At 38.5% G+C, this 25,864-nt stretch overlaps 1 protein-coding gene across 1 annotated transcript in view; it reads left to right on the top strand.

Moving 5' to 3' along the window:
- Positions 1-24,196, top strand: part of LOC122547162 (regulator of G protein signaling 10-like) — a 33,966-nt gene extending 9,770 nt beyond the window's left edge. The window contains exons 3-5 of the mRNA XM_087999192.1: positions 13,357-13,443; positions 19,593-19,736; positions 23,790-24,196. Coding sequence (XP_087855318.1) covers positions 13,357-13,443; positions 19,593-19,736; positions 23,790-23,939 — 381 coding nt within the window. The 3' untranslated portion in view covers positions 23,940-24,196. The remainder of the gene's footprint in view (positions 1-13,356; positions 13,444-19,592; positions 19,737-23,789) is intronic.
- The last annotated feature ends 1,668 nt before the right edge of the window (positions 24,197-25,864 follow it).

Below are 25,864 nucleotides of genomic sequence, written 5' to 3'. Positions count from 1 at the left end.
TTAAAAGGGACATTTAGAGAAATATTTTTTTACTTTTAAAAAAGATTTGCACAGCTGTGTAGTGCATGATGAATTGGAACATTTTGTTACGGCTGGGTAAGGAGGGGTGAATTAGCTCTGTTCTTTTTAAACCAAGACTACAATTGGTTAATTGCTTATTTGTATCCTCTGCAGTTGTGAAATTTATTTGAATTCCTGATGAATAGATGTTTCTCCAATTCACTTTTCGCTGGCATTAACTTCCAAAGCCTGAGGGAGGGAGGGAGAGAGAAAAAAAAACTTTCCTGTTCTGCTGTTACAAATCTATTATTCATCTTTCTGTTCTGACTAAAAGCTGTTACCTGAAATGCATTTTAATATGTCTGGCTTCATTGTTTCTTTCAAACTGGATAATCTGCAGTTGAGTCATTCATCCCAGTATAATGGAGGCAAGATCATGGAATTTTTTTACAATGGAGGTAAACAGATTCTTGATCGGCAAGGGAATCAAAGATCTTTGGGGAGGGTGGTAGATGGAAATGTGGACTTAAAAATGCAAATAGACTGGCCATGTATAACAGGGTCAAGGGACCAAACGGCCTAATACTTCTAATTCATATATTTATTCAAAATTTGTGTTAAGATTTGTAGCTCAGGTGCCTGTTTCTGTGATTGTGGGTATGTTCTGTTCCTGCTGCTTCTGGTTGCTTGTTCTAGTTGTTCGTTGTAGTGGCCAATATATGGGTCTAGGTCTATGTGTTTGTTGATGGAATCTGTGGATGAGTGCCACACCTCGAGAAATTCTCTGGCTGTTCTCTGTTTAGCTTGTCCTATGATTGTTGTGTTGTCCCAATCAAATTTGTGGTGCTTGTCACGTGTTTCTTTAGCTATTAGGGACAGTTAGCCATGGCTAGTTAGTATTCGTTGATGCAAATTGCTGTTTGTTTGTTTGCTCAGTGTGTTTCATGCAGTCTTTGCGTAGAGTCTTGTAAATTTTATGTTTGTCTTGCATATGATGGGTAGAGTTCTTGCATATGATGGGTAGAGTTTTGTTCTGGTGAGTTGTTGTCTGAACATGGCTGTCAGTTTATGGGCTGTCGTGAATCCAAATGTTCGAAGAAATCTGGCTGTCAGCTCAGAGACGTTTTTTATATAAGGTCAGTGTGTTGGGTCATGGCATGTCTTCATTGTGTTGTTTGTCTGTTAGGCATCTGTGGATGAAGTTGTGGGATTATATGTTCTTGGTGAAGACTCTGTAGAGGTAATCGTCTTCTCTTCGCAGGTCGGGAGTGCTGCAGTGCATTGTAGCCCTTTTGAACAGGGTCCTAATGCAGCTTCTGTTGAGTATGTTTAAGTGGTTGCTTTTGTAGTTCAGGATTGCCAGAGAATTTCTAGAGGCATGGCACTCATCCACAGACTCCATCAACAAACACATAAATCTAGACTCATATACCGGCCACTACAACGAACAACTGGAACCGGCAACCAAAAGCAGCAAGAACTGAACTAATTAAATCCCAGAAGACACAGTACTGCAGCGCTTCACAGGAGGGTCCAAAGCACTGAAGATGTCACCTCGACAGGGGACAAAATGTCTGCAAATCAACTTCCCAGATCGGCAATCATATGTTTATAAAAGAAATTTTCAAATGATGTAAATCAAATAGGGGGCAAAAAACTGAATAACTTGTTTTCAGTTATTTGGGTTATATGTTAATTTTAATTAAGGCTAGGTCTTTTTTGATGGTTTTATGAACTGGCTCAACCTCTGGTGGTTTGGTGATCACTGTAGCCATCTTAAGTCAATGTTTTTCTTTTTTTAAAACCATTGTAAACCTATGAAGGGTCCCATATATTAAAAATCAGATGATTGAAGTTGAAAATTGATGCTCCATTTTTTACCAATATTGTGACCAATGTAACACACTACGTGTGCTTTAGCTCTGAGTTGACTAGGGGCAGGATATTCTGAATGAGTTTCACGACCCCAATGTCTTGATGGAATGTGGGCTCAGAAATCAGCATTGTGTGGTTAACAGACTTTGGGCTATGATTTTCCATCCAATATTTTGAACTTTAACATAAAAGATATCTTTAGCATCTGGGCCATCATGCAGAGGAGGAAGGGCAGCTCATTACTGCAGCCGAAGGCAAGCAGGCAGGGATGTCCTGAAGTACCAGTTCTCAGGTTTACTGCTGACAGCCCATACCACTTACATTTCTAAGCTGATTTTAAAAATCCAGTTTGTTATAAATACAAGGTTTAAACAGTTGTTCTATTTTGGTGCTGCTTTTTAAATTTAAGTTGGAATGGAAAGATTTAAGTGCCTTGCTCTGAACTCTGCTCGACAACAAACTCTAAAGGCTTTATTGTTAAAGGTTAAGTTGTGGTGGAGGCAAGCTTTCAGGTTCTCTTGCTGGAAAGCCGGAGCTAGATGTTCACACCTGTGGACAATGTTAAAGCATTATGCTGACTGTGGGTTCACCATCAGTCTCCAAGCTTCACAGGGACATTTCAGGAATTCCAAGTCATAATAGAATTCCAGAGGACAGCTAATTAGCATTTCTACCTGAACACATGGTCCATTTGACTCAGGTTGCCATGGAAATAAACTTTTGGAAGGGAAAGATCCATAGAAACCCACAGTAGTTTCAGATTTCTGGGATTTTAAGATATCCTTTAACTTTTTAAAATTCATTTCTGGGATGTGGCTATGCCAGCATTATTACCCATCCTTAATTGCCCAGAGGGTAGTTAAGTGTCAACCAGGGTCTGGAGTCACACATATGCTGAACCAGGTAAGAATAACAATTTCATTCCCAAAGAGCATGAGTGAACCAGATGAGATTTTCCAAAAGGAACAATGGTTTCATGATCATCATTGGAGTCTTACTTCCCAGATTTTTAATGAATTCAAATTCCACCATCTGCCATGATGATATTTGAACCCATGGGTTAAGTGATAATACCATGAGGCTGTTGCTTCCCCGAACTCAGACACATAAGTAAGTCTGCAGCCATCTGAAAGACAGAGAGCAGAAAATGGAGATAGGTAGCCTTGCATCTGAAGCAGTGAAAATGAAAAACTTACTGTTCAGCATACAGAGCATAGATGGCAGCTTGAGCTCAGACTGAAGGCACTGAATTTATGAGGATTTAAGGGAAGCTGATAAATTGGCTCAGGGGAAGGAATCTCCATGTAATCCTTCATTGAAACTCACTTCTGCGATTAAAAAGAAACCCAGCTGGGAAGGGAAAAGGAAACCGGCTGAAAGGAGAGGAGAATAGTTTTTGTTGGTTCTGGGAAAATTGAGTGTCTTCTTAAGAGACAGTGTAAAGTATAACTATAGCAGAAGATCTTCGATCGTGCTAAAATATTAATGGGGAGTTTTTTGTTTGTAGTTTAGGGTAACGGTTGCTTGCAAAATAGTGTTTAGTCAATGTGTTTCAGTTTGTTACATGTATTAAAACTTTGAAATCTTTTTGTTTGATCAAATATCTTTTTAAGAGTTATTGGTCTCTATGGCAATTTACAACAAATTGGTCTCCAACAATAGGCCTTAATCTCACCGAGTTGATAAACTACTATGGCAAGTGATATGAATTTAGGCATCTGCCCTCCATGGGGTTTAAAAGCTTTTAGCCCCAGATTGCTTTGTTCAGTTATGATTTAGTTTGTCTCAGGATGGCTGTTGTATTTTTTTGCATGCTATCTTCAGAATTTGTTAATGTATGATTTTTTTCCCTTCTTTTAGACTGTGCTATAAACAGAGTTCTTTGTGGTTGCTCTTTAAAGTAGTGTTGTATTCCTGCAAGGCATAATTTTGAAAACTGATGGTAGAAAACATTTGTTTCTTGAGTTCTATAATATCGATTTCAATGCATTATGAATTCTTGTTGAAAGTGGTTAATCGGGAACTTGTATGGATGACTGAATCTTTGGAATCTCAGTTGGTAGGTCTTAACTGTATTTCTGTGGGTCTTCCTTTATCCTGAGGTTTTCCTTCCAGTTTGAAAGAGAAGCCACCTACATGGTTATGCTAGTATTAACAAGACAATTTTCATTCCCCTCTAGAACTTGTGGTGAGTTAACTGGCATGATTATTATTGTGAACCATTCTCCACTGTCATTTCTTTTTATATCCTGTTGACAAGGCAGCCAGTCCACAAAAATAAATTTCTAACTGTATGCCTTGCAGTAAAGAAAGTGGAGAGTTTTTTTTCTGCACTTGGCAAATATTTAGATAGGAGCAACTATTTAAAAAAAAAACAAAATCCAAAGTGGTATGAAAATACTATCTTTGCCTTTACTTTTGATTCTATTTCAGACCCCTGAAATCTTGGCCCTCTTAAATAATTTTATGTGGATATTGGTTGGATGTGCAATTGTCTTCAGATGTTTATTATCAGATACATTTGAAGGTTGCCTATAAATGTGAATGTGTCTGATCTGCTTCATCTCTTATATTGTCTTTAAAATTATATGTAATGTTCAAACAAAATTATATAAAATCCTTGGATGTGATTGTGATTTGCTATATATGTGTGTGTGATATATATATTACAGTTAAATTATGATTATGCATGGCTTTGGGATCACAAAAGATCAATAACGGGCATGTTTTGAATTCTCTTTCTTAAAACGTAGATGGTGGGAGCAGCAGTAGGCCATTTGACCTGTCAAGCCTGCTCTGCCATTCAATATAATCATGGCTGCTCGTCTAGCTCAATACCCGAAATCCTTTGATCACTTTAGCCACAAGAGCTAAATATACCTCCTTTTCGAAAATATGTAATGTTTTGGCCTCAACCACTTTCTGTGGTAGTGAATTCCACATGCTCACCACTCTCTGGGTGAAGAAATTTCTCCTCATCTCAGTCCTAAAAGGTTTACCTCTAATCCTTAAACTATGATCCCTGATTCTACACTCTCCCACCTTTAGAAAAGTACTTTCTGCATCTAACCTGTCAAGTCCTTTTAGAATTTTATAGATTTCTATGAGATTCCCCCTTCATTCTTCTAAACTTTAGTGAATACAATCCTAATTGACTGAATCTCTCCTCATATTGTCAGTCCTGCCATTCCAGGAATCAATTTGGTAAACCTTCGCTGGACTCTCTCTTTAGCAAGAACATCCTCCATCTGTTGAGAACCAAAACTACACACAATACTTCAGATGTAGCCTCATCAATGCCTTATATATTGCAACAAGACATCTCTATTCTTCTACTCTCATTCTCTTGCAATGAAGGCCAGCATACAGTTTGCTTTCTTTACTGCCTGCCACACCTGCATGCTTACTTTCAGCAATTTATGCATGAGGATATCCCAGTCTCTTCCAACATTCCCCTCTCTTAATTTACAGCCATTCAAATAATAATTTGACTTCCTGTTTTTGCTACCAAACCTCACATTTATCCACATTAAACTGCATCTGCCATGCAATTGCCCAATCAGTCAGCCTGTCCAAATCACAATGCAATCTTTCTGCATACTCCTCACAGCTCACCCTTCCACCAAGCTTTGCCTCATCTGCAAATATTGAAATATTACATTTAGTTCCTTCATCTAAATCATTAACATATATTGTAAATAGCTGGGGTCCTGATCCCTGTGATACCCCACTAGTCACTGCCTGCCATTCAGAAAGAGACCCATTTATTCGTTCTGTTTGTTTTCTGTCTGCTAGCCAATTTTTTTATCCATCTCATTACTTTACTCCCAATCTCATCTGCTTTAACTTTATACAATCGCCTATGTGGAACTTTGACAAAAGCCGTCTACATGTCCAAATTAACCACATCCTCTGGCTCTCCCAATCAATTCTATTACTTATATCCTGGAAGAATTCCAGCAGATTTATCAAGTATGATTTCCCTATTTGTAAAACCATGCTGACTGTGCCTGATTCTACCATAGTATTCCAAGTACTCTCTGTAGAATCCTTGATAATGAACTCTAGTTTCGTCCCCACTGCCGACGTCAAACACACTGGTCTATAATTCCCTATTTTTCTCTATTTTCATTTTACATAGTATGGTTACAATAGCTACCCTCCAATTTGTAGGAACTGTTATGGAGTTTAAAGAATCTTCGTAGACAGTGAAGAAGGTTACCTCAAATTACAACGGGATCTTGACCAGATGGGCCAAAAGGCTGAGAAGTGGCAGATGGAGTTTAATTTAGATAAATGTGAAGTGTTGCATTTTAGCAGGACTTATACACTTAATGGCAAGATCCTCGGGAGTGTTGCTGAACAAAGAGACCTTGGAGTGCAGGTTCATAGCTCTTTGAAAGTAGAATCACAGGTAGATAGGATAGTGAAGAAGGCATTTGGTAGGCTTTCCTTTATTGGTCAGAGTATTGAATACAGGAGTCGGGAGGTTATGTTGTGGCTGTACAGGACATTGGTTAGGCAACTTTTGGAATATTGTGTGCTTCATATCGGAAGGATGTTGTGAAACTTGAAAGTGTTCAGAAAAGATTTACAAGAATGTTGCCAGAGATGGAGGATTTGAGCTATGGGGAGAGGTTGAATAGGCTGGGGCTATTTTCCCTGGAGTGTCGGAGGCTGAGGGGTGACCTTATAGAGGTTTATAAAGTCATGAGGGGCATGGATAGGATAAATAGATAAAATCTTTTCCCTGGGGTGGGAGAGTCCAGAACTAGAGGGCATAGGTTTAGGGTGAGAGGGGGAAGATATAAAAGAGACCTAAGGGGCAACTTTTTCACGCAGAGGGTGGTAAGTGTATGGAATTAGTTGCCAGAGGAAGTGCTGGAGGCTAGTACAACTGCAATATTTTTAAAAGGCATCTGGATGGGTATATGAAAAGGAAGGGTTTGGAGAGATATGGGCCAGGTGCTGGCAGGCGGGACTAGATTGGGTTGGGATATCTGGTCAGCATGGACGAGTTGGACCAAAGGGTCTGTTTCCGTGCTGTATATCTCCATGACTTTATGTCTCTAAAATGACCACGCAGCAATACATCCCCTATTTCTAGGGCCACTTCCTTAAGTACTCCGGGCTGTAATTATCAGGCCTGGGAATTTATCAACATTCAATCGCATCAATTTCTCCAAAGTATTTTCTTCACTAATACAGGGTTGTTTCAGTTTCTCCCTCTTACTAAACCCTGTTTACTTCTTCAATTCTGGTACATTATTGTGTAGACAGAAGCAAAGTATGAATTTAGTTGATCAACCATTTCTTTCTTCCCATTATAAATTACCCCGTTTCTGAATGTAATGGACCTAAATTAGTTTTCACCAGTTTTTTCTTCTTTACGTACCTACAGAAACTTTCACAACGAGTTCTTATGTTCCCCACAAGCTGACTCTCATACTCTATTTTCCCCATCTTGATCAATCTCTTATCCTCCTTTCTGACTCCTAAACTGTTCCCAATCCACAGGTCTATTGTTTTTTTCTCTTCCAATCCTAATACTATCTATAACTTCCCTTGTAAACCATTGTTTGGCCACTATTTTCTTTGCTCTCTGGTGTCAGATAGTTTACCCATTTACTGTTTGGAAGTTTGCCATTGCTTATCCACTGTCACTCCTCTTAGCAACACTTCCCAATCCATCATAGCTGACTCATGCCTTGTAGATTCTCTTATTATGATTCAGAACCTTAGTCTCAGAATCGACCACCTCACTGTTCAACTTTAAGAAGAATTCTATCATTTTGTGGTAACTCATCCCAAGAGGGGGCTCTTACAATTACATTGCCAATTTTTTTTTTCTTATTCTACAATACTCAGTCCATGATGGCTTATTCTCTAGTTGGTTCCTCAACATATTGCTCCAAAAAAAAACATCCTGTACACTGTAAGAATTCCTTCTCTATGGTATTGTGACTAATTTGGTTCACCAAATCTTTATGCAGATTAAAGTCATCCATAATTACAGATATTCCTTTACTGCCTGCATCTCTGATTTCCTGCTTAATGCCATTCCCAACATCACTAGTACAGTTTGGTGATATATGTTTCACATTTGCTAATGTTTTTTGCCCTTTGGCATTTCTCAGTTCTACCCACACAGATCCTACATTGTCTGAGCTAAAATCTTCCCTCAGTATTGTATTTATATTATCTATAGCCAGTAATGCAACTCCATCAACTTTTCTTTTTTTGTCAGTCCTTCCCAAATACAGAATATCCAAGGATATTCAGTTTCCACCCCTGGTCACCCTGCAGCGATGTCTCCATAATCTCAACTATATGATACCATTCATATCTATTTGCTTAGTTAATTCATCTGCCTTGTTTCAAATGCTCCATGAGTTCAGACACAAAGCCTTAAATCTTGTCTTTTTAATATTCCTTATCCCATTCCCACTATTTTTTACTGTGTCCTTGTTTGATTCTGGTCTTTGATTCCTTTACATATCACTTCTCTTATTCCCGTTTCTGCCTTTCGTTCTTGTCCTTAATTCCCCTTTCTCTGACACCTTGCATAGGTTCCCAACCCCTGCCAATTTAGTTTAAACCCTCCAAAACTACTTGAGCAAATACTCCCCCTATCACATCAGCCCCAGTCCTGCCCAGGTGTGACTTTGGTCCCACCTCTCCAGTCCCCAATGCCCCAGGGCTCTGAAACCGTCCCTCTCACACCACCACTTTGGCCAATATTTCTTTTTAATTCTAAACTGACTAATACATGACACTGTTATTAATCCTGTGATCACTACCTTTTGAGGTCCTACTTTTCAGCTCACTTCCTAACTCCCTATTTTCTGCTTTTTTTTGCCTATATTATTTGTGCCAGTGTCTACCACAACCACTGGTTGTTCACCCTCCCCTCCAGGATGTCCTGTAGCTTCTCTGAGACATCCTGGAACCTAACACCAAGGAGGCAACACACTATCCTGGAGTCTCATTTGCGGCCCACAGAAACGCCTGTCTATTCTCCTTATTATTGAATCCCCTACAAGTATTGCGTTTCCACACTTTTTGCTCCTCCCCTGTGCAGCAGAGCTAACCATGGTGCCACGAATTTGGTTGTTGCTGTTTTCCACTGAGAGGCCATTCCCTTCAACAGTATTCAAAACAATATATCTCTTCAGGGGAATAGCCACAGGGGATTCTTTCATTGTCTGCCTAGATCTCTCACTCTGCCTGACTGTCACCCATTCCTGTTCTGACTGTGGAATCTTAGCCTGAAGTGTGACAACCTTTCTATGTGTGCTATCCATGTTTCTCTTAGTTTTGCGAATACCCCACTGTGTCTGCAGCCACTGCTCCAATTCTGAAAGCTGGGCTTCAAGGAATAGCGGCTGCATATATTTCTTGCACAGATGCTGGTCCTGTATACTGGAAATGCGCCTGATTTCCCACATAGAGCAGAAGGAGCACACCTTGGCTTTGAGCTTCCCTGCATGACCTGCCCCCTGTGAATTAAACCTTTTGGAAGATGTTTAATATCAATAATAGAAGTTTCTCTAAGACACTTCTTTCCTGTTCCTTGTTGTCACAGAATACAGTAGTTAGAAACTAACCACAAGAATATCTTACAAAATATAAATGATAAGAGTTGTAAATATTTACCTGGCCTTACCTACCACTTACCAACCAACACTCTTCCTTGTAGCCTCTACTTGTGCAGAAGGGTAAAACCACTCTGGTTTTCCTGTGACTAGACTGTTGGGTTTCATGATAATTTGGAGTTAAATTGCAAAATACAAGAAATGTGACCGTGGCATGTGCTCTATGTCGTTTTCATGATATGAATTTCATAACATCTGAGCATACTTAATCAGCATATTTAAATTGGGCTACCACAATGCAGTTCAGTAGTTGATTTACAATTCACCGGTATTGTAAGAATTTCTCAAACGGCAGGAAACATAGTGATGATAGTGAGGTGAGAGGTGTAAACTCCAATGTAAATTTTTTTTTTAGCTCTGCTTGAGAGCCAGGAGGAGCAGGAGAACTTAGTCTTGTCCATCAAATAAACCTGTCACCTTCTGATTGCAGCCTCACACATTACATTTCCAACCATATCACCGTGATATCCCATCTGCCGTAGCTGCAGTGTGTTGTGGGTTTTCCCTCACAGCCACTGTTCTATTTGTCTTTTTGACTAGTTCCCATTCAGATAATTTATGGTCTAGATGACTGCATGCTGAGTTCTTTGGACATTTTGGATCTACCTGAATTTTGCAACCAGTATAGCAATTGCATTCACCACTCTCTGCTGAATATATCCTTTCCTAAAGATCATTAGTGAACCAACTGGGGTTGGCTAATAGATGATTGTTTTATGCTTACCATTACTAAGGCTTATTTTATATTGGAAATTTAGTTACTGTATTAAAATTCTAGCTGCCATGAATGCATGTTCCCCAGAGCATTTGAATGTGTCTCTGGATTATTAGTCCAATGACATTACCTCTGTCCCCACCATTTCTCATAATCACTCCTCTTATTTACTTGTGATGGAATGATAGTGATAAAATCCAGTGAAACATTTATCCAGAAAATATGGTTGAAAAAAAGAAGAAAGTGGGAACTGTATCTGTAGGTAAAATGATAATTAAAATAAAGAAATCTCCACTATGCCAATTCAAAGGAAAATCAATAGACAAGATTTCACTTACTAATTTATTGTAAGACTTTTACTATAGCAAATAACTGAAATAAGCATTAATTAAGTGAAGGATATTTCACTTTAAGGTATATAAACTTTGCTTTAACTGGTCAATATAACATTTCATGCCTCATCTTTCATGTCGTTTCAATTCACTCCAAGAAATGATTGGAGGTACTGGATACTGCTAAGGCTATGAGTCCTGACAACATCTGGCAATAGTATTGAAAACCTGTGTTCCAGACTTGCCACTACCCTAGCCAAGCTCTTCCAGTACACTTACAACACCGACATCTACCTGACAATGTGGATAATTGAAAAGGTATGTACTGTATACAAAAAGCAGGACACGTCCAACCTGTGTAATTACTGTCCAATTACCAAACCATCATTAGTTTACTCATGATCTTCAATAAAGTGATGGAAGGTGTTATCAGCAGAACTACTGAGCAACACTTGCTCAGAAATAGCTCATTGACACTGCATTTGGGTTCCACCAGGGCCATTCAGGTCGTGGTTTCATTACAGCCTTGGTTCAAACATGGACAAAATCGAGGAATTCAAGATGTGCAGTGAGAATGACAAGCCTTGACAAAAAGGTCACATTTTACTGAGTGTGGCATCAAGAAGCAAAACTGGAATCGATGGGTATCAGAGTTAAAACTCTCTGTCGGTTGAAATATATAGGAAGATGGTGGTGCTTGTTGGAGGTCAGTCATCTCAGCTCCAGGACATCTCTGCAAGAGTTCCCCAGGGGAGTGTTCTAGGCTTAACCATCTTCAGCTGCTTCAGCAATGACCTTCCTTCCATCATAAGGTCAGAAATGGGGATATTTGCTGATAATTGCACAATGTTCAACAACTCCACAGATTCTGAAAAAGTCCGTATTCAAATGCAATAAGATCTGGAAAATATTCAGGCTTGGGCTGACAAGTGGCAAGTAATATCTGTGCTACATAATTGCCAGGCAATGACCACCAAAAAAGAGACAATCTAACTACTGCCCCATGACATTCAATGGTATTACCATAACTGGATTCTCTACTGTCAACATCCCTGGGGTTACCATTCACTAGAAACTCTACTGGACTTGCGATATAAATACAGCAGTTCGAAGAGCTCGAAATACTGCAGTGAGTAACTCACTTAATGATTCTCTAAAGCCTGTCCATCACTTACAAGGCACAAATCAGGAGTATGATGGAATACACCCCACTTGCCTGGATGAATGCAGCTCCAGCAACATTCAAGAAGCTTGACACCACCAGGACAAAGCACCATATCCCAAAGCATCCATTCCCTCCACCACAAATTCAGTAGCAGCAGTGTATACTATCTGCAAGATGCTTTGCTAAAATACTTTGATAGCGCCTTCCAAACCCAGACCACTTCTGTCTAGGAGGACAAGGACAGGAGACACATGGGAACACCACCAACTGCTTCCAAGCTACTCAACCATCCTGATTTGGAAATACATCGCTGTTTCTTTACTGACTCTGGGAATTCCCTCCCTTACAGCATTTTGGGTCTACCTATAGCACATGGACTGCGGGATTCAGGAAAGCAGCTCATCACCAACTTTTTACGAGCAACTAGGAACAGGAAGTAAATGCTGGCCAGTCAGTGGCATCCATGTCCCATAAGTGAATTAACAAAGACGTAGCTTCAGGCACTTGCGATACTTCCTACACACACACAACTCTCTGCAATCTCTGTCTTTCCGAGTTGGTCTAGGATCTCTCACTCAATCATTTCAGCCCCTGATTTTGCATTCAGCAGTGCCCTATTCCATTCAAAATCTTTGAACGTAGTTACCACTGACGAGATGCATGAATACGAGTCATTTCCATCTGAATCATGACAGTCCTGATGGTACGCAATCTCCAGAGACTTTTTTTCTCTGATTTCCGTGCATGGTTGATGAGCTCTGGCAATACTGAAACAGCAGCAAGTGGTCTTGTCCTATCTTTAATTTGTTGCCCTCTCTGTCTTCAGTTCTTTCTAATGGTTTAACATTGATAGTATGCTTTATTCACAGAGACTCACTTCAACATTAGAATCTGTTCAAAGACTGACAAAGAGAAAACTGTTCCATTGATGGCAAATCTTGCTTGTTCACTCTTTACACAAATGGCAATGTGATCTGAACTGCCAAGCAGAAAACAAAGGCTGAGCCAATATCATTGCAATTAACTTTCTACTTACCCTTTGCTTCTTTGCTGTTTATTTCCATGGTAACCTCACATCACATGGGTACTTCTTGGAACCTAAAGATGTCATAATCAGGATACCAATTAACCCTCTTTCAGAATACCCCCACTCCACTTTTATTTAAATAAAAATCACTAAACATGTACAAACTTATCAAAACGCTTAGGCTAACACATAGCAATTTCATTAACAAATTGGAATTTAACACTGAAAGAAATTCCAGTTACGTGATCATTCAAATTAAGTGACTTTGAATCAAAAGAAATTGACTCCATCAGGAGATTTTGCGATTCTTTGTTGAGTTCAAGATATATTCATTTCTGTCACGTTTTGGGTAAATTTTCTGAGGCGTCTGGTGGAGTTTTAACAAGTATATGGATTGGAGAACAGGGCCATGGGATTACACTTGTTAGCCATTATAATGATCAGACAATTAAAAACTGGACACATTGACATTAACACCTAACTCTCCATTGTTGTGGGGTTTAATGAGCTAAGTTTTACTCCTAATCCTGTTTAGTTCTCAGTACCTTTGAACAGGGTAGATAATAACATTTTTTCTCTCTTCACAGGATTTTTTAAGGCGCGAATTTAGTGAGGAAAATGTTTTATTCTGGTTGGCATGTGAGGAGTTCAAGAATATTCAAGACAAACAGCTGGTAAATGCTTTTCATTTGGCTATATTGATGGATTCATAGTTTTTTACTGTTACTGTTTTGTGGAGGTGTAACCCTACATAATGTCTTCAATTGGTTTTGTTGTAAAAATATTATTCAAAAGTTATGTTTGCAGTATTTGTAACTGAGCAAGTTACAATAATAACATAAAGCTGGCCTATATGTTTTGCATTTCCAGAATTAAGTGGATTTTTGAATAGTGTTTATTGTATCATGAATATAGAATTTTTAACCATTTATGATACTTCAAAGGTTCCAGAAAGCAAATATCCTTCTTTTTTAATCCCAGTTTAGTACTCCTTGGAACTGATCTCCATTTTATTCATGGGGAATTCATATGACTGGCTGCATTCATTTATTCCAGGAAACATGCTATTTAACTACTTGAGATTTCCTCACTATTAGTTATTCCTTGCTCACTGATCTTCACCAAGTACTCACTGATCAAGAGACCATCTCTGTGTTGCATTTGAGTCATTGTAGCATATCAAAGCAACTTTGACTCATTTCTTCTGTGTTGAACAAAATGCTTCACCTTCATCTGGTATCTCTGGGCAGTAGTCCAGATGGAATCAGGAGCTTACTCTGAGGATTATATAAGGGCAATGCAATGTACCCTAAAGTGATAGACCACCACGCTATTCCTTAATATACCTGGACTCTTTGTTATCCGCAAGCAACCTCATCTTTTTGTATTGGAATCCTCATCTGATTGTGCAGTCCTTCATAGTATATGGTAGTGGTCTCCCTGGGAAGTCCTTGCCCCTCTTCCCTGTAGACAGAGAGGATTTGGTATATCATTCCCATTTTCGTACATCTTCTTTCATGACTCAAAAGCCCTAGGTCTGTTTGTATTAATGCTACCGATAGATATCAATATATTTTTTGACTTCTTATTTCTTAAATTTCATCCTTGAACTCAGGCATGCTGAAACACAATACCCTCCACAAAATCTGAAATGTAAAGTTTACATCCCAGCAGGGAAGATTTAACACGGCATGATAAATGTTTTACTGTATAAAATTTGAGGCTCATCAGTTTTAAATTCTAGTAATTGCACAAGCACCATTTAATACTGCCTGGGAATGGACACACAGCACGTAACTGCTTGTGCTTTGGCATTATATTGACTTTAGTCATAAATGCCAAAGACTCACTGAGGAAAGCTAGAGAAATTTGCATTACACTGTGGGGCACAGAGTGTTGTAGGTGGGGATTGAGGCAGGATATGAAAGGAAAACAACAATGAGAGTTTGCTCATGAAAAAAAGTGAAACCTGCTATTCCCGCATGTGAACAAAAACAATATAGCAATATAGGCCCTTCGGCAATTGTGCTGACACTTGATGTCTTTCTAAACTTAAAACATTTTTGCCTTTGCACGGTCTGTGTTCCTCTATTCCCTGTCTATTCAAAATACTTCTTAAATGTTGCTATTGTGTATGCCTCCACCACCTCCTGTGGCAATGCATTCCAGGCACTTGCCACCTTCTGTAAAAGGAAAACTTACCCCTCCCATCTCCTTTAAACTTGCCCCCTTTTTACTTTAAACCTATGTTCTCTCGTAATTGACATTTCTACTCTGGGGGAAAGATTCTGACTATCCATTCTGTTCATGCCTCTCAAGTTTCTATCAGGTCGCCTCTCATCCCTCGATGTTTGAGTGGAAACAAACCAAATTTGTCCAATCACTCCTTCAGGAAACATCCTGGTAAACTGTCTCTGTACCCTTTCCAAAGCCTCCATATCTTTCTGGTAATGTGGTGACCAGAACTGTATGGAATATTCCAAAGGTGGTCTAACTAAAGTTCTATCCAACATCCCAAACTTTGTAAACACGAGGTCCTGTATAATTTTCAAATCAAACTCATGCAGTAAACTCAGAGGACTAGTCTGATATTAGTTTTTGATTCATGAGTTATATATGGGTGAGGAAGGTGTCTTGGTTTATTTTAGTTCTTTTTTCCAGAATTACCAAATAGAGAAAAAAATAATTCTAGTTTTCATCTCCACTCTACTGCCCAGGTGTCATGCCTGTGTCGTATGTTGATCACTTTTAATTTGAAAAACATAAATGCTGATTTAGAATTGATTTCAATTACTATATTCAACCCATTTTCCCTTGACCTATTTTTACAATGTATTTTGGCATAATTTTCTGAATCAACATTTTTTATGCCATTTGCTTATAAATGGTGTTTACTTCTTTCTAGATTTTAAAAAGCCCAAATTTTTCCTGTCTGTTTTCATATTTCAGTAACATCGTACAACGATGAAAAGAAAACAGACAGGCTCCATTTGTATAGCACTTTGAATGACCACCACATGTCTTAATGCACCTTGCCAGTTAAAGTTTTGTCGAGTCTTTATGTAAGAAAAGTGACTGCCAAATTACAGATGACATGGGGCGACACAGTGGTCCAGTGGTTAGGATTGCTGCTTCACAGCGTCAGGGGCCGAGGTTCAATTCCCACCTTGGGCGACTATCTGTGTGGAATTTGCACATTCTCTCTGTGTCTGCATGGGTTTCCTCCGGATGCTCCCATTTCCACCCACAATGCAAAATGCAAAAGATGTACAGGTCAGGTGAATTCGCCATGCTAAATTGCCTATAGTGTTAGGTGCATTAGTCGGAGTAAGTAGGGGAATGGGTCTGGGTGGGTTACTCTTCGGAGGGTTGGTGTGGACTTGTTGTGCTGAAGGGCCTATTTCCACAGTGTAGGGAATCTAGTCTAAACATGGCAAGCTCACACAAAAATCAGTGAGATAATGACCAGATTACCTGTTCCTATGATACTGATCGATTTACCTCCATTCCACTTTCCTGTTCAATTCCCACATTCCCTGATTGCCCTAGGATCAAAAATCTATCTATCCCAAGCTTTAATGTACTGAACAATTGAGCATCAACAGTCCTGTGGGTTAGAGAATTTCAAAGATTCACAATCCTCTGAATGGAAATTTCTCCTCCTTCTCAACGCTAAATGATAGTCTCAAAAATCAGCAATGTCCACCGTTCTAGACTATGGCAAATTCCCTCTTAGAATCTACCCGATTAAAACCCCTTTAGAGTTTCTCAGTTCAATTAGATCACCTTTTATTCTTCCAAACTCCAGCGAGTAAGCAGTTTTTTTTGACCAAATCTCTCCTAATAAGACAACATGGTAATTACATGATTCAATCTAGTGAACCATTGCCACCTTCAAGACACATAGTCCTTCCTGAATTAAAGAGACTAAACCCATGCAAAGTACTCCAGGGGTAGTCTTATTGAGGCCTTGTATAATTATAACATAAATCCCTTGTTTTTCACTCCAAATAACTTGCAAAAATGGCAATATACATTTGCCTTCCCAACTGCTCATTGTTGGGATGCATGCTCTTGTTGTGCTTCCTGCACAAGGGTACCCAAATCTCCCTGAACATTTGAATGAAAGTATTTCACCATTTTAAAAAAAGGCATTCAGATAGCAAGTTTTGAGAAGGTTTGTAGTTCAAGTTGAGGTTCTAGATGTAAGTTTGCCCGCTGAACTGGATGGTTCATTTTGAAAACGAACCTTCCAGTTCAGCAAGCAAACTTACATGCAAGACCTTCAGATTTACTAGTTTTCCATCAAAGCGTAAAATCTCACATTCACCTGTACCCCATCTGCTATCTTATTTCCAATTATTTACCCCATTTCCCATTGCAGTGTCTGCATGTTTCCTCACAGCATACTTTCCCACTTGTTAGCAAACTTTGATATGTAATCCCTATTCTTTTATCTGAACAAGGATTTATGAAATCAAAGGTTCAAGTTAGGAAGAGTAGTAGAGTCCTAGCATTGATTCTGGTGCACCGCATTCAACATTTTAACCCCATCCTGACTTAATCCTTTCTATTGTTCCAAAATTTGTATCCATTCCCAAATTGTCTACAGAATTACTTTGAGCTAAACCAGTGGCATTTCATAATGAAGCTTGTCAAATCTTTTTTATGTTGTGGCACACCACATTATGTATATTTAACAACCGTTTGGGATCACTTTGTCAAAAGTAACAGGATTGATCAGGCCTACATTTCCTCTTCTGATGTAGCTTCTGCTTGCTAGATCAGTACTGTTTGTATAGGTCACTATCATTGACAGCCACCAAATGCTTCAGTTTTACTTTGATTAGTTCTGTTATTGTGCGGAGTACAACAAATAAGTTTATAAGGGTCAAGAATCCCTCTTCTTTTTTGGAAAATTGGCACTATTCAACTTGGACTCACTGCCAGGAATCGGTTCTTCACAGATTTCTTCCCTTGTCCCGCTTAGCAGTAGATATCATCTGTTGCTGAAGCTTTATTAATTTTGTGGGTTTTTTTGTCTAGGATGTCTCATTTATGTCTAACACTAACTTTATTTGGAATTTTCCAGTGGGGTGGTTCATGCCTATTCCAGCAAATACTTTGAGGAAATATGTTTTGTGTATTAACCCTCCACAGTACCAATTCTTCGTTTCTGTCCTATAGGACAGTACTATGATTTTCACTTTTTGCCCCCTAAAATGTTGCTGGACGAAGTTTTCCACACATAGTCTACATTCTCACATCTTTGAATTTATCTCTTTTTTGAGATTGTATACTTGTTTGCAAAGAAACTGAGTATTTCTGCATCTCCGATTATGCTGAACTCTGTAAATCTGTAGCTGTCATCCTAAAAATGTATCACAATTGCCACTCAGTAAGTTATTATAAGTCAGTTGCCATAAACAGATTCAAATGTACAGTCTTTTGTGGTCTCCTTGACACACTTGCATGATGCAACCATTTATTATATGTAAAAACCCAAATTCCTAATTATATACTTGATATTCTATCTTTATTTTTAGATGATTGCAATTAAAATAAATTAGATTTTTCTTTAACCTCTTCATAGAACAATTTGATTCTGTTACCTTTGCTTAATAAGATAGAAACTTCATGTCTCAACCTCACCAAAATGTACAAAATAAAATTATATAAAACTAGAATAATGAAGTTAAAAATCACACAACACCAGGTTATAGTCTAACAAGTTTAATTGGAAGCACACTAGCTTTTGGAGCGACGCTCCTTCATCAGGTGATAGTGGAGGGCTCGATCGTAACACAGAATTTATAGCAAAAATTTGCAGTGTGATGTAACTGAAATCATACATTGAAAAATTGATTGTCTGTAAAGCCTTTCATCTGTTAGAATACAGTGATAGTTTCACTTCTTTCATGTGTAAATCACAAAACCTTTTTTTTAAAGTTGCATTCTCGGATTAGCTGTTAACCACGGTGATAGCTAGACAATATGTTGAAGGTGTTAGCCCCCTGTGTTCTCTGTCTATGACCTGATGTCTAGATTGATTCTAATCTAAAAAGTGAGGTAACAGAGTTTTACATAAATTCATGCGGTTTTTGAGCTCAGAGTTCTACATGAATGTATGCAGTTTTTGAGCAAAGTGCAATTTAACTCTGCACATGCACACATATATTTTGTGGGGTGAATTTGTACTTGCAGAGTTAAATTACACTTTGCTCAAAAATTGCATACATTCATGTAGAACTCTGAGCTCAAAAACCGCATGAATTTATGTAAAACTCTGTTACCTCACTTTTTAGATTAGAATCAATCTAGACATCAGGTCATAGACAGAGAACACAAGGGGCTAACACCTTCAACATATTGTCTAGCTATCACCGTGGTTAACAGCTAATCCGAGAATGCAACTTTAAAAAAAAGGTTTTGTGATTTACACATGAAAGAAGTGAAACTATCACTGTATTCTAATAGAAGAAAGGCTTTACAGACAATCAATTTTTCAATGTATGATTTCAGTTACATCACACTGCAAATTTTTGCTATAAATTCTGTGTTATCACCTGATGAAGGAGTGTGCTTCCAATTAAACCTGTTGGACTATAACCTGGTGTTGTGTGATTTTTAACTTTGTACACCCCAATCCAACACCGGCATCTCCAAATCTAGAATATTGAAAGTACAGTCTTGTCCTATATTGTAGGGATAACATGTTGAACATGTATGCATTTTAGCTATTATTCTAATTACTTGTATCAGTTATTTTAGGTCTAAACCTTATATATTAATTCCTTGAATGCTTTTTGTTCCATTGATGAAGCTTCATGGTAAGGCACAACAAATCTACAAAACTTTTCTGTGCAGTAAGGCCGCAACACAGGTAAATGTGGAGGGACAGTCTCGAATCAGTGAGAGCATGTTGGCACAACCACATCCATTCATGTTTCAGAAACTGCAAGACCAGGTAAAATATTTCATGTTCATTTTTATGGATAGATAACTTTTGAAAGTGTTTATTGCAATAACAGTTAGGTCTACCTCAAACTATTTAATTGCAATGCGGAGGTTGAAAAGCAAATTGACTGTTTTTCAATTTCTGGCTCTTTCGTCTGTTGGTTGCTATATGCTTATGTTAATAGTTGTTGTATAGGTATTGATTATAATATTATAAATGGTTAAAGACAGATGCCCAGATGCTTTTGGATTCTGGGTTTGGATTCAGCACAAGGATCAGGCACTTATCAGAAATAAGCCTGAACAGTCTCTAAGTCTGTGGACAGGCATTTGTCACAGAATGCCGAGAGGAGCAGTTGCATATACCACTATGTTCAATGGCTTGTTGAAAGGCTGATAATGGAAAATGAAAAGGCACTGTAGAGAAGCTTCTCTGCTTATTTTCTCTATTATTTTCTCCCAAAATCTCATGGCCACTTCTGGATTCTTACTTTGCCCAATGTTTTCTTTTTGCCTAATCCCTACAGGCTGCTTTGTATTCCTTGACTGGTCTCTTTCAACTTCTTGTCCCACATTACAGCTCCTCCCTATAACAAAAGCATATAAAGACCAAAACAAAATGCCAGTTATTTCAGTTTAAACATGCATAGCTGACTCTCTGATTTTTTTTTTTCTAATGTAATATTTTTTTTTAATGTAAGGAACAAAGTCATTAAAACCAAAAACTCTGTCCCATTAATCAGAGATCAATTTCACAGGATGTGATTACCATCCTTTGACATCCATTTTGGAAACTTCAATTTTGCATATTAATTTCAAACATCATGATTAATGCTATTTTGCTTAGCACCAATAGTTCTGTGTGTTTGAACTTCACATTTTATACATTCTTTTGGTTTCAGTTAATTTTTTTTTTTAAAAAGTCAAGTATCAAGATTGCAACATTTATATTTTAAAATCATATGTCTGATAGTGTTTATTTCTGCTCTGGTATGTATTTTGTTTTCTCATTTTAATTGCATTGACCTCAGTTATCATTTGTTTATAGTGGAAGTTTATACAAATGTTTAAACAAATTTCTCTTCATGCTTGCATTGTACCTGAGATATGTATAGATTGTAGTTACATAAAAACAGTACATTTAACATACCTAGTCAGGCTTTACACTTGCACACCCAGTTTTGATTATTTATAAACCGCCATCAAAGTGACAGTCATATGTTCCTCACATTAAGCCCTTCAAATGGACTACTTTTATTGTATCTCAAACATGGATAAGTACACTTACAATTTCATTTACCTTTTTATGGAGATAATTTAGAGTCTTTTTTTTTTCCTTTGTTATATAATAAGTTGCTCAATGCACAGACTGAAAGGAAGAAAGCCATGAGGGTATGTGTGAGAGGGAAATCTCCACATCCAGATCCTTCTGAAAACCAAATGTTTTGAAAAGAATTGCAGTCTGTAGGTTGGAGTTAAGTTTCTCTTGGTGCAGCACAAATGTGTCCAACTCTGAATCAGTAAATTCACCTAGTAGACCACTATTAATTACTTCTAAAGCTCTTGCCATCCATGTAATGATTATATATTGTAGACATTTATATTGACATAATAACCTCTACCACCCATCAAATATTTCTCCAAATTTCTCACACATACCCCCATGGCTTTCTTCCTTTCAGTCTGTGCACTGAGCAACTTATTATCTATGATTTCAATCACTTCAACTCTCCAATAGCCTCAAATCATCTTGCACCCTCACCTTTGTGTTTACAGTACCTTCCCTTCCTCCTGAAAATTTTCTGTCCATTTAAAATCCCATACCCATTTGCAGAGCGACTTATTGTTACTATCACTGATGAGGCAAACTCTGATCAATCTTTTGTATTGCTCTCCTTCAATTTTTCCTATCATCCCCCACGTCTAAGCCGACTTCTTTCTATAATTCGCCCTGTATTAAAATCTCCTCCCCCAACTCACTCATCTCTGTACTCTCAAATTTCTTCCTATCTAATTTGTGAGCCTTCAATATGACATCTAGGCAGTTGTAAACTTGTTGAGATGGTGATGAACAGTTGTGATTTTTGTCCCTTGTACTACTATTTCTCATCCTATTTTGTCCCTGGTATATCCACATGGACAAACCCATTGTCTTTTAGTTCAAGATAAGTGGGGAGTCAATTATCTAGCAATCCAGAAAGTCAGGCTAATGCTCTGGGGGCATAAGTTTGAATTCTGCCATTGCAGATGGAGAAATTCAAATTCAGTAGATATCTGAAATTAAAAAGCTGGTCTAATGGAAACTCTGTAACTGCTGTTGATTATCATAAAAATCCATTGGGTACACAACATGGTTTAGGGAAGTAAATTTGCCATTCTTCCCTGGTCTGGCCTATATCTGACTTTAGACCCATAGGATTGTGGTTGACTCTAAACTATCCCTTGGGCAGTTAGGATTGGCAATATATCTTGGTATAGCCAGTAATATCTACATCCTCTGAATGAGTAAAGGAAAAATATCTAGTTAGATCACTTAAAGCAGTATCAGCTATGCTTTCAATCACTAAAACTGACCACAGCTCAAATACCATCCAAGAAAGCAAAGATTACCTGGTTTCTCTTCAGAACTGACTCTATTCTGACCATGCCTCCTTCATTCTAACCTCCAACAACAAGGGCAACAACTCCTGAACCTTTTCATTACATAAATCATAACATATTCAGCTGCCTCTGCTACTTCATACCAGTTCCCCTCTGCCCTTACTGTGATTTTACCTCCTATCAAGAGCCTGTTTTTTCTAGGCAAAATCTTTGAACCTGTTATTACTCCCCACTCCCTATTTATATTTATCTTTCTTGGAACTCCTCTTTTGAATCCTGGTTCTGTCCCTGTTGCTGTACAGAAATCGTGCTTAACCAAAGTCACATGATCTTCTAGATAACCTCCTTCTTGATTTGCCTGCTGTTTTTGATGGAGTTGACACAGCATTCTGCTCCAATGCATGATTCTGAACACCTTCTGAAGAAGGGTCACTGGACTCAAAATGTTAACTCTGATTTCTCTCCACAGATGCTGCCAGACCTGCTGACTTATTCCAGAAATTTCTGTTTTTGTTTCTACTTCCATTGTGTGTTCCTTGTTGTTTTCTCATGTTTGTCTCATGTATTTCAGTTAGTGCCACCATTATTGCATGAAGTTTTGAGCACTCAATCATGATTCTGTACTTCATTTCACAATATGTTTACATTTTTAACCCTATGATTTTAGGAACTAATGATCAGAATATTTTTTAAAAAGTTATAATACTTCTGCAGTTCCCATTAATGTGGTCTAAATAAAGGAGCCATTTTGCCATATTTTTTTCCTATTCTGAGGGTCTAGTTTCTGCTTTTCTGGAAGTAACCTATATTTTAGCCTGTTCAGGTTTTTTTAAATGGCTATAAATCCATGGCTCAGTCTGTCATACAATTAATTCCTTTATTCTATCTTTTATTTTTGGTAGTTTTCTTTGCCCATCCTAAGGTTGTTCTTTATTTTAATCTTGCCCTTCAAATAATTATTTTGTAAAACATGAAAACTTCTACGTCAAAATATAATGACGAACTGAAAGTGCAGAATGTCACCACCTGTTTGGTGATAGGAAAGAGTGTAAAAGAAATATACATTGGAATGAGAAAATGTTCTTCAATTCAGCCACTTTTGAAAATAGCAATTCTGTGCCATTACAGTTTAAAGGAGACTGTGTAGACATATTGTTTACTCTTGAAGATGGCATTTTCCCCCCACAAGTTAACCCTACATTTCTCTGAGGATCCACGGAGCACAGACTTTAGTAAAGATTGGAAGAGATCAGTGCCATCACGTGGCAATGCTGTAATTGAACAGTTGAGCATCAGTTGTTCTTTTCTAGTTTGGAATTGAGTTTTTAAGAAGTATACATGAATCAATATAATTTCTACTTTAAGTAGCTTTCACTTCAATGAATCACATAGTTTCATAGATGATAAAAGTGCTGCTGTTTGATTGCATCATTGTTTGACACGTTACGTTTTTATCTTTCAGATATTTACTCTTATGAAATATGACAGTTACAATCGTTTTCTGAAATCTGATTTATGCCAGCAAGTCAAGCAACTGGAAGAAAGTGGAAAGACTTCCCTAGATTCTGATGAAACTGTACCGAAGAGGGCATCCAGGATTTATAATCGATAACTAAACTTGTGGACTAGCTTCATAACAACTGTGTGCTTTCTTAGCTTTACTTGCTAATGGACTGTAATGATGCCTATTGGTTAAGTGTTGACTGTGTTGGAGAAAAGCATGCATGTAATCTCTGTAAATTATGGTACTGAGTATTCTCAGGTAGGGTACATGTCAACACAGGGAGAAAGTGAGAACTGCAGATGCTGGAGATCAGAGCTGAAAATGTGTTGCTGGAAAAGCGCAGCAGGTCAGGCAGCATCCAAGGAGCAGGAGAATTGACGTTTCGGGCATAAGCCCTTCTTCAGGAATGAGGAAAGTGTGCCAAGCAGGCTAAGATAAAAGGTAGGGAGGAGGGACTTGGGGGAGGGGCTTTGGAAATGCGATAGGTGGAAGGAGGTTAAGGTGAGGGTGATAGGCCAGAGTGGGGGTGGGGGCAGAGAGGTCAGGAAGAAGATTGCAGACTAGGAAGGTGGTGCTGAGTTCAAGAGTTGAGACTGAGACAAGGTGGGGGGAGGGGGAATGAGGAAACTGGAAAAATCTTGAGTTCATCCCTTGTGGTTGGAGGGTTCCTAGGCGGAAGATGAGGCGCTGTTCCTCCAGCCGTCGTGTTGCTATGGTCTGGGACACCCGGACCAACCAACCCAACCACCCCATGGCTCAACACTTCAACTCCTCCTCCCACTCCACCAAGGACATGCAGGTCCTTGGACTCCTCCATCGCCAGACCATAGCAACACGACGGCTGGAGGAACAGCGCCTCATCTTCCGCCTAGGAACCTCCAACCACAAGGATGAACTCAGATTTCTCCAGTTTCCTCATTTCCCCTCCCCCCACCTTGTCTCAGTCCCAACCCTCGAACTCAGCACCACCTTCCTAACCTGCAATCTTCTTCCTGACCCTCCGCCACCACCCCCACTCCGGCCTATCACCCTCACCTTAACCTCCTTCCACCTATCGCATTTCCAACGCCCCTCCCCCAAGTCCCTCCTCCCTATCTTTTATCTTAGCCTGCTTGGCACACTCTCCTCATTCCTGAAGAAGGGCTCATGCCCAAAACGTCAATTCTCTTGCTCCTTGGATGCTGCCTGACCTGCTGCGCTTTTCCAGCAACACATTTTCAGCTACATGTTAACACAGCTGTAGACCAAGAACTCTGAACAATGACATTAAACTTCAGCATCAGAATTAATAAGTAGATATTTTGGATACTATCTCTGCGTTTCTGATGTGAAAAGCAGCAGGATTATATTGTGATTGATTTCCTGGGTACAAGACCAAGACTACCATTTGTCTTATACAGCTGTTCCAACTAAAATTTGGAATACATTGGAGTGCAGGTGATGACAATAGATTCAATCATTGCTTTAAACTACTAAATATTGTGAACTGAGAACAATCTTTTAAAAAGAAATCAGGAAAGGCAGGAGAATTATGCTTAATTGTATAACGTTTGCAGTCAGTTAATTTTATCCAGAAGCCGGTTCACTATCAAATGGTGAAATATTTTCCCAAGCTATAATACAAACTGTAAATGTGCACACTACTGGTACATTTGTTTAATGACATCTGCACTTCTGATGGTAATATGCTGTACCTTCATTAAAATGTATTCCATGTGCCTATTAACATCAAGATATACGCATTACTCAATTTCTACCAAATATAGCCAACAAGCATTGAAATTTGAGTAGGTTGATAATTGATAGACTTACAAGGGGTAATTGCGCTTTCTAATGAGATAGACCTTATTTCAGAATCTGTGTGAAGATTAGATAAGAGAAGATATGAACTATAATCAAGTCAGTGTGGTAAAATTAGTGTAATATTATCATGCAAAATTCCTTTAGTTGAAAAAGGTAAAAGCTTTATTAAAATTAAAAAACAAGGAATTTCACTTTAATCCATTGGATACTCATATTTAAATACCATGTAC

The sequence above is a fragment of the Chiloscyllium plagiosum genome, unplaced genomic scaffold, assembly GCF_037043375.1.
Source record: "Chiloscyllium plagiosum isolate Xiang-an unplaced genomic scaffold, Cpla_swu_hap1 HiC_scaffold_22, whole genome shotgun sequence".
Classification (NCBI taxonomy): domain Eukaryota; kingdom Metazoa; phylum Chordata; class Chondrichthyes; order Orectolobiformes; family Hemiscylliidae; genus Chiloscyllium; species Chiloscyllium plagiosum.
Note: the sequence above shows the minus strand (reverse complement) of the source record. Positions and strands in the feature narration are given on the sequence as shown.